At 45.7% G+C, this 20,026-nt stretch overlaps 1 protein-coding gene across 1 annotated transcript in view; it reads left to right on the top strand.

Moving 5' to 3' along the window:
- Positions 1-20,026, top strand: part of LOC138283523 (mucin-2-like) — a gene marked incomplete at its 5' end in the record, with an annotated part of 528,362 nt that overhangs the window by 6,836 nt on the left and 501,500 nt on the right. Inside the window, 2 exons of the mRNA XM_069221463.1 lie at positions 15-2,798; positions 4,566-4,784. Of these exons, the coding sequence (XP_069077564.1) occupies positions 15-2,798; positions 4,566-4,784 (3,003 nt within the window). The remainder of the gene's footprint in view (positions 1-14; positions 2,799-4,565; positions 4,785-20,026) is intronic.

The following is a 20,026-nucleotide window of genomic DNA, read 5'->3' as shown; positions in this document are numbered from 1 at the left end:
CCCTTCCACTACAGGCAGTAGTCCCTCTTCTATACATACTACAACTAGTACCCCCTCTACAACAACTCGTACTCCATCCACTACAAGATCTACAAGCACACCCTCTACAAGAACTGGTACTCCCTCTTCCACAAGTACTACAACAGGTACTCCCTCCACTACAAGCACTACGATAACCACTCCTTCCACTACAAGCACCAGTACCCCCTCCACCACAAGTACTACTACTAGTACTCCCTCTACAACACCTAGTACTCCATCCACTACAAGCTCACCCCCTACAACAAGCAGTACTCCCTCTTCAACAAGCACTACAACTAGGAGCCCCTCCACTACAAGCACTACACACACTACCCCTTCCACTACAAGCAGTATCCCCTCTTCTACACATCCTACAGCTAGTAGCCCCTCTACAACAACTAGTAATCCATCCACTACAAGAACTACAAGCACAACCTCTACAAGAAGTACTACCTCTTCAACAAGCACTACAACTAGTACCCCCTCCACTACAAGCACTACAAGCAGTATCTCTTCCACTACAGGCAGTAGTCCCTCTTCTACACTTTCTACAACTAGTATCCCCTCCACATCAACTAGCACTCCATCCACTACAAGAACAACGAGCACACCCTCTACAACAACCAGTACTCCCTCTTCTACAAGCACTACAACAGGTACTCCCTCCACTACAAGCACTACAATAACCACTCCTTCCACTACAAGCACCAGTACCCCCTCCACCACAAGTACTACTACTACTCCCTCTACAACATCTAGTACTCCATCCACTACAAGCTCACCCCCTACAACAAGCAGTACTCCCTCTTCAACAAGCACTACAACCAGTACCCCCTCCACTACAAGCACTACAAGCACTACCCCATCCACTACAGGCAGTAGTCCCTCTTCTACACGTACTACAACTAGTACCCCCTCTACAACAACTCGTACTCCATCCACTACAAGAACTACAAGCACACCCTCTACAAGAACCAGTACTCCCTCTTCCACAAGCACTACAACAGGTACTCCCTCCACTACAAGCACTACAATAACCACTCCTTCCACTACAATCACCAGTACCCCCTCCACCACAAGTACTACTACTACTCCCTCTACAACATCTAGTACTCCATCCAGTACAAGCTTACCCCCTACAACAAGCAGCACTCCCTCTTCAACAAGAACTACAACTAGTACCCGCTCCACTACAAGCACTACAAGCACTACCCCTTCCACTACAAGCAGTATCCCCTCTTCTACACATACTACAACTAGTACCCCCTCTACAACAACTAGTACTCCATCCACTACACGAACTACAAGCACACCCTCTACGACAAGTACTACCTCTTCAGCAAGCACTACAACTAGTACCCCCTCCACTACAAGCACTAAAAGCACTAGCCCTCCCACTACAGGCAGTACTCTCTCTTCTACAAGTTCTACAACTAGTATCCCCTCTACATCAACTAGCACTACATCCACTACAAGAACTACAAGCACACCCTCCACAACAACCAGTACTCCCTCTTCCACAAGCACTCCAACAGGTACTCCCTCCACTACAAGCACTACAATAACCACTCCTTCCACTACAAGCACCAGTACCCCCTCCACCACAAGTACTACTACTACTCCCTCTACAACATCTAGTACTCCATCCACTACAAGCTTACCCCCTACAACAAGCAGCACTCCCTCTTCAACAAGAACTACAACTAGTACCCGCTCCACTACAAGCACTACAAGCACTACCCCTTCCACTACAAGCAGTATCCCCTCTTCTACACATAGTACAACTAGTACCCCCTCTACAACAATTAGTACTCCATCCACTACAAGAACTACAAGCACACCCTCTACGACAAGTACAACCTCTTCAGCAAGCACTACAACTAGTACCCCCTCCACTACAAGCACTAAAAGCACTAGCTCTTCCACTACAGTCAGTACTCTCTCTTCTACAAGTTCTACAACTAGTATCCCCTCTACATCAACTAGCACTACATCCACTACAAGAACTACAAGCACACCCTCCACAACAACCAGTACTCCCTCTTCCACAAGCACTCCAACAGGTAGTCCTTCCACTACAAGCACTACGATAACCACTCCTTCCACTACAAGCACCAGTACCCCCTCCACCACAAGTACTACCACTACTACTACTACTCCCTCTACATCTAGTACTCCATCCACTACAAGCTCACCCCCTACAACAAGCACTACTCCCTCTTCAACAAGCACTACAACCAGTACCCCCTCCACTACAAGCACTGCAAGCACTACCCCATCCACTACAGGCAGTAGTCCCTCTTCTACACGTACTACAACTAGTACCCCCTCTACAACAACTCATACTCCATCCACTACAAGATCTACAAGCACACCCTCTACAAGAACCAGTACTCCCTCTTCCACAAGCATTACAACAGGTAGTCCTTCCACTACAAGCACTACGATAACCACTCCTTCCACTACAAGCACCAGTACCCCCTCCACCACAAGTACTACCACTACTACTACTACTCCCTCTACATCTAGTACTCCATCCACTACAAGCTCACCCCCTACAACAAGCACTACTCCCTCTTCAACAAGCACTACAACCAGTACCCCCTCCACTACAAGCAGTACAAGCACTACCCCTTCCACTACAGGCAGTAGTCCCTCTTCTATACGTACTACAACTAGTACCCCCTCTACAACAACTCGTACTCCATCCACTACAAGATCTACAAGCACACCCTCTACAAGAACTGGTACTCCCTCTTCCACAAGCACTACAACAGGTACTCCCTCCACTACAAGCACTACGATAACCACTCCTTCCACTACAAGCACCAGTACCCCCTCCACCACAAGTACTACTACTAGTACTCCCTCTACAACACCTAGTGCTCCATCCACTACAAGCTCACCCCCTACAACAAGCAGTACTCCCTCTTCAACAAGCACTACAACTAGGAGCCCCTCCACTACAAGCACTACACACACTACCCCTTCCACTACAAGCAGTATCCCCTCTTCTACACATCCTACAGCTAGTACCCCCTCTACAACAACTAGTAATCCATCCACTACAAGAACTACAAGCACAACCTCTACAAGAAGTACTACCTCTTCAACAAGCACTACAACTAGTACCCCCTCCACTACAAGCACTACAAGCAGTATCTCTTCCACTACAGGCAGTAGTCCCTCTTCTACACTTTCTACAACTAGTATCCCCTCCACATCAACTAGCACTCCATCCACTACAAGAACAACGAGCACACCCTCTACAACAACCAGTACTCCCTCTTCTACAAGCACTACAACAGGTACTCCCTCCACTACAAGCACTACAATAACCACTCCTTCCACTACAAGCACCAGTACCCCCTCCACCACAAGTACTACTACTACTCCCTCTACAACATCTAGTACTCCATCCACTACAAGCTCACCCCCTACAACAAGCAGCACTCCCTCTTCAACAAGCACTACAACCAGTACCCCCTCCACTACAAGCACTACAAGCACTACCCCATCCACTACAGGCAGTAGTCCCTCTTCTACACGTACTACAACTAGTACCCCCTCTACAACAACTCGTACTCCATCCACTACAAGAACTACAAGCACACCCTCTACAAGAACCAGTACTCCCTCTTCCACAAGCACTACAACAGGTACTCCCTCCACTACAAGCACTACAATAACCACTCCTTCCACTACAATCACCAGTACCCCCTCCACCACAAGTACTACTACTACTCCCTCTACAACATCTAGTACTCCATCCACTACAAGCTTACCCCCTACAACAAGCAGCACTCCCTCTTCAACAAGAACTACAACTAGTACCCGCTCCACTACAAGCACTACAAGCACTACCCCTTCCACTACAAGCAGTATCCCCTCTTCTACACATACTACAACTAGTACCCCCTCTACAACAACTAGTACTCCATCCACTACACGAACTACAAGCACACCCTCTACGACAAGTACTACCTCTTCAGCAAGCACTACAACTAGTACCCCCTCCACTACAAGCACTAAAAGCACTAGCCCTTCCACTACAGGCAGTACTCTCTCTTCTACAAGTTCTACAACTAGTATCCCCTCTACATCAACTAGCACTACATCCACTACAAGAACTACAAGCACACCCTCCACAACAACCAGTACTCCCTCTTCCACAATCACTCCAACAGGTAGTCCTTCCACTACAAGCACTACGATAACCACTCCTTCCACTACAAGCACCAGTACCCCCTCCACCACAAGTACTACCACTACTACTACTACTCCCTCTACATCTAGTACTCCATCCACTACAAGCTCACCCCCTACAACAAGCACTACTCCCTCTTCAACAAGCACTACAACCAGTACCCCCTCCACTACAAGCACTACAAGCACTACCCCATCCACTACAGGCAGTAGTCCCTCTTCTACACGTACTACAACTAGTACCCCCTCTACAACAACTCATACTCCATCCACTACAAGATCTACAAGCACACCCTCTACAAGAACCAGTACTCCCTCTTCCACAAGCACTACAACAGGTACTCCCTCCACTACAAGCACTACAATAACCACTCCTTCCACTACAAGCACCAGTACCCCCTCCACCACAAGTACTACTACTACTCCCTCCACAACATCTAGTACTCCATCCACTACAAGCTCACCCCCTACAACAAGCAGTACTCCCTCTTCAACAAGCACTACAACTAGTACCCCCTCCACTACAACCTCTACAACAATCAGTACTCCATCAAGAGGTAAGTTATTATTAATAATGTTATTTATTTTCCTCTTTGTAACAACTGTTAAACATATTTACCGTTGGATCTCTTTTTATAATTTCTAATATATCCATGAGGGCTGCTGTGTTATAACATTTCAGTTTACTTCCTTTCTTCTATTTTTTAACTGAAAAGCCTGGAAGGCTCACCGACAATTCTAAGAGTATTAGGCAGTGGTATTAACGATAAAGGTTACAAGAGAAAATGAAAAAAATGTTTAGGGTGCTTTGGGATTCTCAAATCATCTCATTTACCTAAAGGCTTTCTGAAATAGTTGTTCTTATTTGCAAACTTTAATCACCATCTCTTGATTGCGTGTGGGATATGTATTCTTCTTCTTACCATGGTATCTGCAAATGGGGCATTGCGTACATAATATAAACGTCATCAACATTAAAACAACACGAGGACTGTTCTGAGGGCTGTTATCATGTGAAAAGGACCAGAGTATTGTAGCTCAGAGTCCAGTATAATTGACAGATTTTTTTATGTCAGTTGCTGAACTGATGTCTCCTTACCTTCGCACCAATAGGGGGTGTGCTTGTGTATCCCATCCGTATCCGAAATTATATGGCGCAAAACAGTCACACAGCAGTAATGCTTTACCACCACTTGTTTTAAAAGTGGTGTTAACTCATTTGCAAATGGGAATGGGCCCCAAGGGGAGAATGAGAATTTTGAAAAAAATATTTGTAAGTGCAGGCAGTGGCAGATCCTTTTCGGCTCTGTCATTGGACTTCTGACAAGGGCCGAATGGATTTAAAATGTGGTAGACGAGCTGGCCTTGGGTTTGCCATACTATGCCTCTGCATTAGCTCCGGAGTCAGTTGTCTAAAGGATTAATTTCAAATCCTTTTGTTCTGTTTGAAAGGATTTTTATGAGATGGGGCCCAACTACTATAATGTGAAATGTATTAACTATTTTCCAAGTTGTAATTAAGGAACTTCTCTCGCCTCTTTGATGGTGGTCCCGAGGTTCAAGCGGGCACGCCGGTGGTGCAGGTCATTATCTGACAACCACTAAACTGTGACATTCAATTCCAGTAACGGTACACAAAACACATGGGCCCGTATTTATACTTTTTGACGCTAAACTGCGCTAACGCAGTTTAGCGTCAAAAAGTTTAGCGCCGGCTAACGCCATTCTGAAGCGCCATGCGGGCGCCGTATTTATTGAATGGCGTTAGCCGGCGCTAGCAGACCGGCGCTAGCAGACCGGCGCTGCCTGGTGTGCGTGGAAAAAAACCACGTACACCAGGCAGCGCCGGCGTTGGGGAAAATGGCGTTAGGGCGTCTTAAAAATGGTGCAAGTCAGGTTGACGCAAAAAAATCGCCTCCACCCGATTTGCGCCATTTTTAACGACGCCCAGACGCCATTTACATGACTCCTGTAAAGACAGGAGTCATGCCCCCTTGCCCAATGGCCATGCCCAGGGGACTTACGTCCCCTGGGCATGGTCATTGGGCATTGAGGCATGTAGGGGGGCACAAATCAGGCCCCCCTATGCCAAAAAAAAATATAAAAAAAATAAAAATGTATACTTACCTGAACTTACCTGAATGTCCCTGGGATGGGTCCCTCCATCCTTGGGTGTCCTCCTGGGGTGGGCAAGGGTGGCAGGGGGGGTCCCTGGGGGCATGCCCTGACCCAGGCATTAAAAAGAGGCGCAAATGCGGGGGTTTTTGCCCCGCCCACTCCCGGGCGTGATTTTTGCCCAGGAGTATAAATACGACGCATTTGTGTCGCAGTCATTTTTTTAGACGGGAACGCCTACCTTGCATCTCATTAACGCAAGGAAGGCGTTCACGCAAAAAAATGACGCTCATTCCTCATACTTTGGCGCTAGACGCGTCTAACGCCAAAGTATAAATATGGCGTTAGTTTTGCGCCGAATTTGCGCCGAAAAAAACGACGCAAATTCGGCGCAAACGGAGTATAAATATGCCCCATGATCTCCCGAGCTTTCTTAAGGTGCTAAAACCTGGATGTATATGTAATTGTCTCTAAACACCTGCATAAGATAAATACAATATATTGGTAGCGATTTACGAAGTACGGTTTACCCTAATGATATACCTATTCCGTGGAATTTGAATCCTTGATGTGCTTGTAGGCAGCCCAAGGGTATCGCGCAAAGCAATGTATTTCAGTCCGCCGCGATTGGGGGCCTTTTCATGTGGTCCCTTCGAGTTTCTAACATTAATTTGAGAGCGCTTTATCAAGGTAACTGAGTGAAAAACACGCTTCTCTAATTATTAAGAATACTTAACAAGTAATGCTTATAATAAGATTACTATCTAAGTTAAAATGCATGTTTAGTTCATTTAAGAGTTAGTTTAAGGACGAAACATATAACATTATACTGTTTTATATAAAATCAACATACACATCCATAAAAGTACGGCTCCATATGCAAAAGTCAATTATACAGTGTGATAAAAAATACTTAAATGACTTCCATAAGAATAGATCTCCATTTGTAAGAGGCTAAGAAACATCATGTATAATTTACAGTACCTAATCAAGAAAGTGCTCAACCATGAATTAGAGGAAAATATCAGCATTTTGGGCTAACACAGAAGAAGCATACTTAAAGTAGACTAATTGTAGAAAGCTGGCTCTTTATATAGTGGCCCAAAAAGAGGTACACTATGTAGAGACTGCAAGCAATCCCCAGAGGAATTACGGAGGCACAAATGACACCCCAAATGCTCTCTCTTGTGGTAGTGTGGGTGAGCAGTTAGGTATATCAGAGGTTAGTGCTAATTATGTATGGCACACACAAAGGCAGTAAGTAAGACACACACTCAAAGACATCTGACATCAATTTGTAAAAATAACACCTACTGTCACATAAAAATTTGATACTAAGATCATCAGTATTGGGGTAAGTACGTTTTTAGTTATGAATTTTCACAGTTTTCAAAAGTTAACAGTGCAATTTTTAGAGCAGCAATGTTATCTTATTGGGGAAAGCATATACTACATATGGATACTTAGCAGCAAATTATGGGACCCATCTTCTGGAGTTAAGGTAAGTATGGGGCAATATCAAAGACAGCACTAACAGTTCTCTTCGGGAGGCAATGGGGCATCCAGGCTCAGAGGTGCTTTTCAGCCTTGGGTGCCCTAATGTTTTCTTACAGGAAAGGAACAGACACTGCATATGGGTACTTAGCAATGACTTACAGGACTGTTCTTCTGGAATTGAGGTGAGTATGGGGCACGGTAGTGGTGGGCAGATGTTGCACTCTGCGCTCCAAGAGGAGTGGGGGGTTTTAAAAACAAATCCACCAGCCGGCAGGCGGAGCGGAGCGGAGTTCATCGGCTTGCCAGTGAGCCACCCTGTCTGTACTGCATTGTGTGAATCGCCTCCACCCCACACTCCGTCCTACTGCTGTGAATACTGCCACTCCTGCTCTATAGGGCTCCAGCGGTCCATGGCGCAGGCCTGCAAGTTTAAGGTGAGAGACAACAACCAATATCCAGAGGAGCAGGAATATTGGCTGCAGAATTCTTTCCCAGCCAGGAAAGATACCTGAACTCTGCCTGCTCACCATGGTATGGGAAGGAGGTGGTCCATGCATTGTGATAAAGGGGTACCTCTCTAGGTAGAGCCTCTGTCCTACTCCAAGTTTACTCTTCTGCAGGAGGTTGGTCTTACTCTTTTGCACCCAGAGGCTCGTGACAGTGCTTACAATATATAGCTTCAGCAAGGAGAAAGAATAGGCTGTAAGCTTCCGGGGCCAAACAGGTTCCAGTGATGTAGTATGAGCATTGCTCCCACTGGGAAACTGCGCCAAAACTCACAGAATGATTAGTCAAGTTCATAATAATATCAATCTCTGTTCTACGTACCATAGTCACTGTCTGCCATCACTATTAGTATGTCTGCCCAGTCTAATGTTGTAGCTGATTAGGGTTGTCATCAAGCAGCTTTGGGAATGAGCACTGCAGTATATGTTAGTCGTTCTTTTTCTTGCCATGCCCATATGACATGCTTATGGTTTTACTTTTATAACCTATCCATGCCCTTAAGGTATTGGCAAGAAAATTGCCCTTTGGGTCGGAGTGCACACTACAATAACCAGTCAAGCTCCACTCTCTGGTTTATGTTACTGCTTACTGAAAACATTTTACATCAGCTGATGAGTGAAAGTCCGGCAGCCCTCACCAGATAGAGGTGAGTGTGGCCTGAGAGAGTGCCTTAAAGCCTAGTGGGAAGCAAGGTTGGGCACTTTACACTCGGCCCAAAATGAAGAAAACATTTTCCCTACAACAGGCAAGGGGAACCCTAGCTAAGTTGTTGCTTTCTGACAGCCAGCATTGGTGCAGCTGAGGGGCTGCACCAGCACCAGCTCCATCTGCAGGCCTCCCTCCTTTCACCATCCTCAGCAGTCCAGGAGCAAGGGGAGCAGAGGGATCAGAGAGCCAGGTTGCTGGCAACGTGGCCCCTGGACCCAGACAGTGTTCAGACCATGGTGTTCCTTTCTCTACTGTATGCACATAGGGCGGGCACTGGGCATGGACAGTATTTGTATTTGAGGGAGGTAAGAAGGTCTGTGCTTGGAAAAAATTGAAATTTGCAGTCAGAATTCCAGTTGGCTGCCTCCCCAAAGTCCCTGAGAAAGGAAGTTGTGTTGGGGTACCCTGCTGAGGCCAGCATGGAGAGCTAGAGACCGGGTGAGCATCAGCTGCTCATGACCGGGCGGCATTCTGCAGAACGTGAAACTCTGTGGAATTTCACAGAGTTTTCAGATAACTCTTTGGAATTCTGTGGTGTAGAACTCCACAAGCACTGCCCACCACTAGCTCAAGGCCACACCAACAATTCACCTTGGGGGGGTTCTGGGGCATCCGGGTACAGAGGTGCGTTATGAAGTCGGGTGTCCCATTCACTTCAATGGAGATTGGTCTAGTCAGAATGAGGCTGCAAGCAGGGACTGGGGGGCCAGTGAGGGAGCTCGACCCTTGAGATCCTCGGGCACATAGGGACACTGTTGGCCCACTTAACCTCAGGCTGTGAGGCTAGAGTGCAGTGGTTTCTCCAGGCATTGGGTTCCAGTTCAGGGGATACTTGTGGTTGGAGGGGGACCTGCAGAACGAGGCTGCAAGCACCGTTGGGAAGTCCACAGTAGGCAAACTCAAGGTCGGCTTTGTCCCTGGAGGGAATGGGAACCACGTTGACACTGTTGGACAACTTCAGCTTGGGCTAGGCCGCTCAAGTGCAGTGGTGATGTCCGGCATCGGGTTTTAGCAGTCCAGGGTCCTCATAGTTATTCTTTGATTGCCTGCAGATGAAAGGAAGCTGCTCCTCTGCTCCAAGGGAGTTCTAAGTGGTGCTTTGTGAAGCACTGGCAGCTCTCCTGGTGTCTTGAAGGCTGCAGCGGCAGTTCAGGTGAGTGGCTTCTCAAGGGTCAGGTGCAGCAGACAGGCTGGCAGAGTTGGTGCCATGGCAGGCATGTTCCTTGGTTCTCAGGCCAGCACGGTTCTTTGTCCACTCCTTCTTTTGTGTCCAGCAGAATTCCAAAGTCCTAGTCTCAGTGGTTCCCCTAAATACACAATTTAGGAGGCGTTAAGGGGAGTGAAGGGTAGTAGCTAATGGGCAGCTTACCCTTGGCATCCCTACACCCCCTAGATGACCACTTTCTTTGGGGAGTGGGCATTGCCCTGTCCCAGAATTCCTAATTCCACCACACATAAGATTGAAAAATTCCTAAGGCTGTGCTTGTTTCAGGCTGGTCACCCTAGGGGTGCGTCTAACCTGGAAATGCAACACGCCTCCTGAATAGCTAATTTTACTGCCTGTCTAGGTGCCAGATTGGCTCTGGGGTGAGGAGTGGGGGGATCGGCATCTTCCTCTGAGGAAGGCCAGATTTGCATGTGAAAGGCAGTGGTCTTCTTTGAAGCCTTCTGCCTTTGAATGCATATTTGCTGGCCATCCTGTTCGGAGGGGTGTGTAACACTCCTGCCAGAGGAGGCTTTGTTTCTGACCTCCAGAGAACAAAGGCTCTCACCTTTGGGGGTGAGAATCTTATATGTTGGTGGCAGGCTGGCTAGAACTAGTCAGTAAGCCCACCATAAGTTGGCAGGTTTTCTGTGGGTATCTCTAAGGTGATCTCTGGATGCAAGCAGTAATAAATCCATCACTGGAATCTGTGACAGTTCATTAATATGAGATGTTTGATACTAAATTCAGTGAAGCCAACATGTAGCTGGGGAACTCATATTGACCAGTGTCCAGCACATGTATTTAGGTCTAAGAAATGACAAAGACATAGCAGAGGCATATCCGCTCTTGCAGATATGCCCACACATGTAATATAATGCAGCCTGCCTTAGAGCTGTAAGGCCTGCTGTGGGGTGACTTACAAATATTACATGCAATGTGCCATGTTGTGTTTTCATTTTTGGGAGCACCTGGTCAAGCAGCCTGCAATGGCAGACTGCATGAGGTTAATGCAGTTTCCCTTAGATTGGCACAATTTATGCTGTAGCTCTTAGGCACCCTCTTTTGTACCGAGGCCATAGGTACCAGAGGTACATTTATTAGGGACTTAAAGAGGTGCTTAAGGGCCTGGCCACTTGGGGATCAAGTGACCAGGTGTCTTATTTTGGGGAAGAAAAACTGGCACTGGGGACCTGGTAAGCAGGAACCCAGGGCACTTCAGTCAAAGTTGCATCAAAAACCAGGCAAAAAGTGTGTGTGGGGGGGAGAGGGGTACTGCAGCCAGACCCCAGCTTTCTACACTGATATCTTGAGCTAAAAAACCCAGCGAAGAACTGAGACACATAAAAACAGATGTTTAGTGTAGATAAAAACTGTAGATATAAAAAGGCAGGTGTGACCTGTCTCAAATTTGGGAGTAACAAAAGGGGCATTACAAATTTGTGGGGAAGGGTATTAAATCTGAGGCAAATAAGAACATAAGTGCATAGTGTCACAGATTGAAACCTTATCACAGATACATTGCAGTAAATCAGCTGTTTTAAACCAAGCACTTTTTTTAACCAACTGATGAAATATGCCCAATTTAAAATAAGGTAGTAAGCGCTGATGGTGTCAGGGCATCCCTAGGAGGAAGTATGGTTCTATTCCATTTACTGAAAATACCATGAGGTACTGACGCATCAACTGTTTAGATACAGGCGCGCAGCTCACCATTCTTCTTGGGCACGAAAAACAAAGAAGACGATGCTGGTGACGTTGAATGATGAATGAAACCCTTAGCCAACATATCATCCAGGTAGTCTTGCAGGTATGAATTCTCAGGCTCAGAAAGAGCATTCACCCTACTTCATGGTAGCGTTGCCCCTGGAATCAAGTCTATATGACAATCGTATGACCTATGTGGCAGCAGCTGGGTGGCCTTCTGTTCACTAAAGCCCAGTGTGTCATCTGGCTTGATAGCCATACTGTGTGTGGACCCACAATGCAAGGGTGTCACTAGTAATGGTTTGTCTAGGTAACAGGAGTGGCAGCAATATTTAGAGTTCTCAGTTTTGAGCACCACTAAGCGTGTGTCACTCCGGAATTTTTCTCCATTACGTTCACTCAAGCCGTGATCCAATCGTACCACCAGATCAATGAACTCGGAACACTCCGTAGGAGGTTCCACAATTTGGGCTAGAACATCCTTGAGATTGTTCTGAAGGCCACGATAGAAGAGGGAGGTCCTCTTCTCCTCAGGCCTCTCAGTCTCTGCCACCAACCGATTGTAAGAGGTGATATAGGACAGTAGATCCTTGTTTCACTGGTGCAAATTCAGCAACTCATTGTCACTGGCTTGCACAAAGAGCTGTTTGTCAAACAGTTTCCGCAAGGCTTCCTTGAACCGGTTGAAATCATACAGTATAAGGTAATTGTGCTCCACCAGCGGAATAGACCAATTAGCTGCATTGCCTCCCAAATAAGAGATAATAAAAGCTACCTTTGCAGCATCATTGGGGAATGCAGCTGCCCGACACAAAAACTGTAGCTGGCACTTGTTAAGAAAAATGTTGAACTTGGCACTATCTCCAAAAAACCTTTCTGGAGGAGCTAAGGGCACAGGGGTTGGTGTTGTGACCACTACCTGCATGGGTTGTGTGGTGGAAGTCGTTGGGCCTGAATCGGGTCTAGGAACATGATTAGACGGGTCAAACGGAGGGGCCTATAGTGCTGGAGATCTTTGTTTTAGTTTGACTCCTCCCTAGGGGGTGTCTTGTGGTTTATAACGCTGTAGTTCAGTATGCAACTCCAGGTTCTCTTGCTTTAAGGAAAGAACTTCCTTCTGTAATCCCGCTAGGGCCCTAGTTAAATCTAATAAAGATGGAGCATCCTGATCAGCTAGTAAAGCCTGTGCTAAACCTTTGAAAGTACCCATTGAGGAATCCATCGCCCAGGCAGCCCTGTATGTTGTGGCTTGGCTTTATGTCGAGACGGGCCACTCACCTGAAAAGCAGGATGTCTGCAGGGGCGATGGTATGCCCCGACCTCCTGGAACACCTCTTGTCACTTCCTGGTGGACACAGAAGCCCCGGCAGGTGTACCAAAAGGAAAGAGGGAGTAGAAGAGAAAGAGACAAAACACTGCCAAGTCTTGCCCGTCCAGTCAGGCATCCTGTATCTTCGGGGGGCAGGTCGTTGTTGACAGAGTGATAGTAGAGTTAGTGCACTCAACTTCCTTGAAACTGAATCTCTCTGTCTGATATAGGCAGGGGAGTGGTAGAAGAACACAGGGATGCTCCAGCACTTTTCTTGGATAATAATAACTGTTGGCACAATTACTAACACTGCATTACCAAAAACCCAAACTGAGTACCATAACAATAAGTACTGCAACACTAGGGTGGCTTCACAGAGATTCACTGTTGCACACTACAATTAGAACTGTGGTTGCACTTATCATGCACAATAAAGACAAACAAGGGCATTAAATACATCACATATAACTTTCCTGCATGCATAAGGTTAAACTAACAGGAACAAAAACAATCCAAGAAATACAAATGTCCAACTCTGGGTTTAAACAGTTAGAGTGGCACAGTTTGGATTCGTTTCACTGTGTGTGTGAAAAACCCTTCAAAAGCAAATTCCTCAAACCTGAAACACAGGCATGAATGACACAATTTAAATCCAAGAGTTATGCTATTAGAGAAAGAAAAGTCACGTAAATGCTCTTTTAAAATTGCACTGTCACTTTTTGTAGTACTTGAGCTCAAGCAGATTTCCTGAAGCACATTTAGGCAAGTAACTACAATAATAATGTAGAATGTTCAGAAATGCATTTGTCTCTTCAAGATAAGCACTCTGCCAAAATACGAGGTCTGAAATACACCAGCTGTTCTAGGCAAGCGCGGAGCTCAATGAACAAACTCCCTGGAGAATACTGGTCACTTAGCTGCAGTCTTTTCCAGAGTGCTAGAGGAATGCCTGGTGTCAGCTGGCACAAGAACGAAGCAAAGAATTGCCTCAAAAGTCCTGAATACGAGGATGACAGCAGGGGCTGGACTGCCAAATCAGATGCTGAGATCAGGAAGCAAAACAAAGCTAAGCAGGGAGGCATGCTTCACTCTGCTATTTATAGCCAATCAGGAAAGCAGTTGAGTTTCCACACGTGGATGAGTCACCACACCCAATGAGAAGCACATGTCTACACCATACCCAATTAGAAGCACATGGCTACACCTGCTCACATTAGCAAACAATCATTGGTAAAACAAGCATTGATAAAAAACAATTGCGTAACACAGCACATTATGTTTACTAAGAAACATGACGGTTTAACCAAGAACAGAAATATGATTTAACCCTAATCCCTGGGGATGCTGACAGATAACGCAGGAGGCACCTTCGGGGTTCCTGACATCGTTTGCCTCTTCTCTCCATCGTCTGTCATGCCGGATCCTTTAGGACTCTTCACTCAGCCCCACACTATTCAATGTATATGTTCGCCCCCTGGCAGAGATTGTCTGTTCGCATGGGCTTGCCTTAGTGTCATATATAGATGACACACAGAGTAATCTGGCCCTCACCCCTGACACTAGCCAAACTACCTCCCAACTAAACGTGTGCCTCAGAGAAGTCACATACTGGATGTCCAGCAGTAGGTTGAAGCTTATAGGTGACAATACCTAAGTCCTGGTGGTAGGCAACAACAGCCCTAGATGGCTAGAACTTTTGTGGGCAGAGTATCTGGACCAACGCTAAGTGCCAGCCCAAGCTGTGAAAAACCTTGGTATCTGGATAGATCACAAGCTCATGATGGAGACACAGCATACAAAACTGACAGGCAAATGCTTTGGCACCTTAAGATATCTAAGGAAATTCTTGCAAAAGTTACCATTCTCCACAAGAAGGAAAGCAGTACAGAGTTTAATAAACCTCCACCTTGATTATGGCAGCTCGCTCTATATTGGGAGCCCTAAATATGTGATCAGTAGGCTACAAGCTGTACAAAATGCTGCTGCAAGAATCCTGTATAAATTGCTGAAGCATCAGACAGCTAGGCCTGCCCTATCGGCCCTGCATTGGTTACCAATTCAAAAAAGGTTCTATTTGAAGTCCCTCTGTATTGCACACATGGTCATCCATGGAAAATGCCCAAGCATCTTTCAGTACCTTCTCTTGCCATATGTTCCAGGAAGGGCTGTGCAATTGAGTAATCAAGGACTCATGATGGTGCCCAAGATCAAAAGACCAAGGAGCTGAGGTCGCTCTTTTTCATTTCTCATTCCAAGACTCTGGAATGTATCTGGCATCCTTGTAGTAGTCATGCTCTATACAAATACAATTGAAGTTAAATGAATTGAATTAATATTGTTAAGTTTGCTTATTTTATTATTTATTTATTCATGCATGTGTTTATTTATTGATATGCTTGTTACTTCTTATATTTAGGGCACCAAAAGGTATTTCGGTGCTTAGAAATAATAAAGAACACTAAAAAGAAACAAAGCCAGACCACTACAAATACTGACAAAATTGGTGGATATTTATTGTATATTTAAATTGCAGAAAATTAGATGTGTGGAAGCATGTTCCAAACCTGTAGATTCAATAATCAGGACTCTGCCACCAGACAAGCTTACCTAAAACATGGAGTTTTCAGTGTCAAGAGTATTCCAGAGTGCTGATGTCATGCAGATACATAATGGATCAGATAGAGAGAGACAAAAAGAGACCTAATTTAGAAAAAGCTTGGTGGGTCAGACAGAGAGCTTTAACTAGATTCACTGCATTTCCAAAGACAACAGCTGAACCTTACCGCCATATTTCAGAAATGCCGGGGTTTGGAGAACAAAAGTCCAAGATACTTGAGCAACTCAGGTCCAAATGTGAGTGCAAACAAGTGCAGACTACAATACCATGTTTGACCGACGGAAAGAAAATATTACATTCCAAATTGCGAACATTTATGACCCAAACATTTTAGACTTAGGGTGAAAAACAGAGCTCTAGGTCAAAAAGGACAACCAGATTTTTTGCGATAGTGGCTGTAATCGTATAAGCTCAGTGGGCCAGTGCTCAGTAGTCCAAATTAAGCCATCTCCCTCAAACAGTCATATTTCTGTTTCATCACCATTAGGTTTAAGCATGCTGTTAGCCATTTATCTCTGAATCTCAGGTGAGCAGTCAATCAACTGGTCAATGGAGTTGGTCAAGTCTACTCAACAGTCAGCAAAAGCTGGGTGCAAGTGGCATGCAAAAATGGCAAAGTCAAAGGAACATATTAGCTTCCCATGGCGTGTTGCATACCAGTTCAAAACAATGGTCTAAACAGCAGAGTAAGGAACACCACATACCATCCTTTTTTTAAATTGGAAAGGAGAAAGAATCCAATTCTGGTGAGGCATACTAGAAATATATAAATTAATTCAGTTTGGGGCCAAGAAGACAAACATTGGCGAGACAATCAATTAAGATAGAATGGATGGAACCAGGGGACCTTGTTAGGTAGGTAGCATATAAGTCTGGAGATTTCTGGGCCGATTACTGTGGATTTGCTTCAGGAAGTTCCCCTTCCCTTTTGAGAAATTTGAGATGCATCTGATCAGCACATAATACTATTGCACTGGCTATATGACACCTCAGGCACCAAAAGCTTAATTTGAGCAATTTCACCATTTTACTTTGTTTAACAAAGCTGCAATCTCAATGCAGGTGGGTATACAAGACTTCTCTGCAGAATCCCTTCTGTCCTATGGTGGGAATCATGAGTGGCAAAAGTAGCACTGATGGTAGCCTCTCTCAGAGTCAGGTAAAGAAGATAACAGTGCTGTGTTCTTTGACACTAGAATTGTTGATGTTGAGTACAAGCCAAGGAGAGGAGTCTTGAGCATTACTCCAGCTTGTGATAATGTGCCTTCAAAGAGTTGTGACTGTAGAATTAAATGTAAAGGGCCCAGCAAGAGTTCTTCTAACCTGACTTTCAAAGGTAGCTAAGTCAAAAGTAGATCAGAATATCACAAGGCAGGGGGTCTGAAGTAAAGACCTTGATTCTGTTTCTTCATGGGAAGGATCTGGAACCTCATGATACCTGCTTCATAGTGTGGAAGCTGAACCCAATAATTTTCTAAGCCTCAATAATTTGGCACTTAGATGTTTATCAAAATATTTTGGCTCTAGAAATCATCAATTGATCTTGCAGTTAGAGAATGCACTCTTCATCAGGGAAATAACATTTTAGCAGAGTTAAATGGAATAAAATATTAGACACATAGGGGGTCATTTCGACCCCGGCGGTCAAGGACCGCCGGGGCCGGGGTCGGCGGGAACACCGCCAACAGGCTGGCGGTGCTCCGCAGGGCATTCTGACCGCAGCGGTATGGCCGCGGTCAGAACAGGAAAACCGGCGGTGTCCCGCCGGTTTTCCGCTGCCCTGAGGAATCCCGCATGGCGGCGCAGCTTGCTGCGCCGCCATGGGGGATTCCGACCCCCTCACCGCCATCCTGTTCCTGGTGGTTCCGACCGCCAGGAACAGGATGGCGGTGAGGGGTGTCGTGGGGCCCCTGGGGGCCCCTGCAGTGCCCATGCCAATGGCATGGGCACTGCAGGGGCCCCCGTAAGAGGGCCCCACTTTGAATTTCAGTGCCTGCTTAGCAGACACTGAAATTCGCGACGGGTGCTACTGCACCCGTCGCACCCTTCCCACTCCGCCGGCTCCATTCGGAGCCGGCTTCCTCGTGGAAAGGGGTTTCCCGCTGGGCTGGCGGGCGGCCTTCTGGCGGTAGCCCGCCAGCCCAGCGGGAAAGCCAGAATGGCCTCCGCGGTCTTTCGACCGCGGAGCGGCCATATGGTGGTTCCCGCCAGGCGGGCGGCAACCGCCGCCCGCCGGCCTCAGAATTAGGCCCATAATAGACTAAATTCTAGGTAAAAAATAGGTAAAAAGAGATTTTAATTACAGAGAAATCAAACAATGGTGCAAAGGAGAATCAGTCAATCAGGATTTATGAACTGTGGCTAATCACCTGATAGGGTATTCAGTCGCTTGTAGGTCCCAGAGGCTTATTCAAATAGCCATGTCTTAATGGTGATAGCCCGGAGGTGCATACAGAGGCTGTTCCAGGTTTTTGCTGCGATGTGAGAGAAGGAGCATCCCCCACTTCTGCTTCAGTAGATGCGGAGTGTATGGGCAAGTAAAAGGGAGGCATCGCATAGTCTTCTTGATGGTTTGTGGAAGTTTAGGCAGTGGTTAATATACGCGGATCCTTGGTTGTTTAGAGCCTTGTGTGCATGGGTCAACAGCTAGAATTGGCATCTCTTCTGTACAGTGAGCCAGTGAAGTTGTGAGTGGGTTGTGATGTGGGTTCATCAGAGGAGGCCAAGGATGAGTCTGGCATACTCTGGCAGAATGAAGCATACATTTCCTTAAATGGTCAGAGCAGAAGTACAGGGACTAATGCAAAATCTTAACTAGGCGTATTCTAAACCAAACATCAAAGTGTGTAACTCATGAAGAGTGTTAACAGGTCAATAAGACACCTAAGAGGAGAGATGACTTTGCAGTGGGGCACTGATAGGGAGGGATGAATGAGTAGGAGCAAGTTCAATGGTACACAAAAAACAACATCCATTTTAAATTAATGATGTACCACACAAAAGTATGGCCTAACTATTCCAAGCATCTCCTAAATGTCTATATGATCTAAACATTTTATTTCAAGAGCAATCTCATCAAATCTTCAATCATGACTCTATGCGTTAACACTAAAGTCCTTCAAAAGCAATTTTCTCACAGTATTTGCACATTTTACTTATTTTGAAAAATGGCGCGACAATAGTAAGGTGTTTGCAAAGCAACAGTCAACAACATAACTTAGATGACTGTAGGCTTTGAGTAGGGGTCACTGATAATGAACTGGGAGGTTAGAAAGGTAACAGCCCTCTAAAAGACAGGGGGACACGTTTAGGTATACTGAGCACCCAGCCATTAAGGGCAAAGTGACACAACAGGTACAAAAGAATTAATAATAAGTAGAAAACTGATATACACACATTGCTAAGACCCTATTTGTAAGTTATTACAGGCGCATAACAGAAGGATGTGAAAGAACCTGCAGCTAAGAAAGTATTTTAACCTGATAGCATCTATGACAGAAATGGGTGGTGGTACTGAAGGGGATAAGATGAATACCACAAATGGCTAAATCAGTTACTTTTTGTCTGACATAGAGAGACATTATCAGCTAGAGCAGGGTGATATAAAAGTCTCATTTTAAGAACCACCCTGCAACCAGACTTAGGGATGGGTTTACTAAACTTTCACACAACGCAACGGTGCAAGTGAGCTTGCTGAACTGTATTGTGTGAAAGGGCACATTTCTGCTCTCTCCCTAGCTACTGAGATATGTCACACTTCTGCATTCTCCTTATGCTTGCACACTTATGGCAACCCAGAGCCAGTGCAGACACCCTTGTGCCATGATGCAAGGATGCCTGGTTGTGCTCAGAATATTTTTGTGCAAAAAGGGATACTTTACTAGGCAAAACCTTTTCTTTAAGGCTTATTCTTCTTTGTTTGTGTGCCTCAAAATGCAGAACACATGGAATGAGGAAGTAACAAGGAGAAATAAAGACACTTCTCCATATTTTGCCAGCTTCAGGTAGGCGTACCATTTTGACTCAAACCCAGGTTTAGAGACTTTACTAAATCTGAGTTTGTGTCAAAATGCATGGTTGTATGCACAAAATCGCCACTGGTCCACCCATGTAGCCCCTTCCAGATGCAGGGTAA

The sequence above is a fragment of the Pleurodeles waltl genome, chromosome 3_1, assembly GCF_031143425.1.
Source record: "Pleurodeles waltl isolate 20211129_DDA chromosome 3_1, aPleWal1.hap1.20221129, whole genome shotgun sequence".
In the NCBI taxonomy this organism is placed as follows: domain Eukaryota; kingdom Metazoa; phylum Chordata; class Amphibia; order Caudata; family Salamandridae; genus Pleurodeles; species Pleurodeles waltl.
Note: the sequence above shows the minus strand (reverse complement) of the source record. Positions and strands in the feature narration are given on the sequence as shown.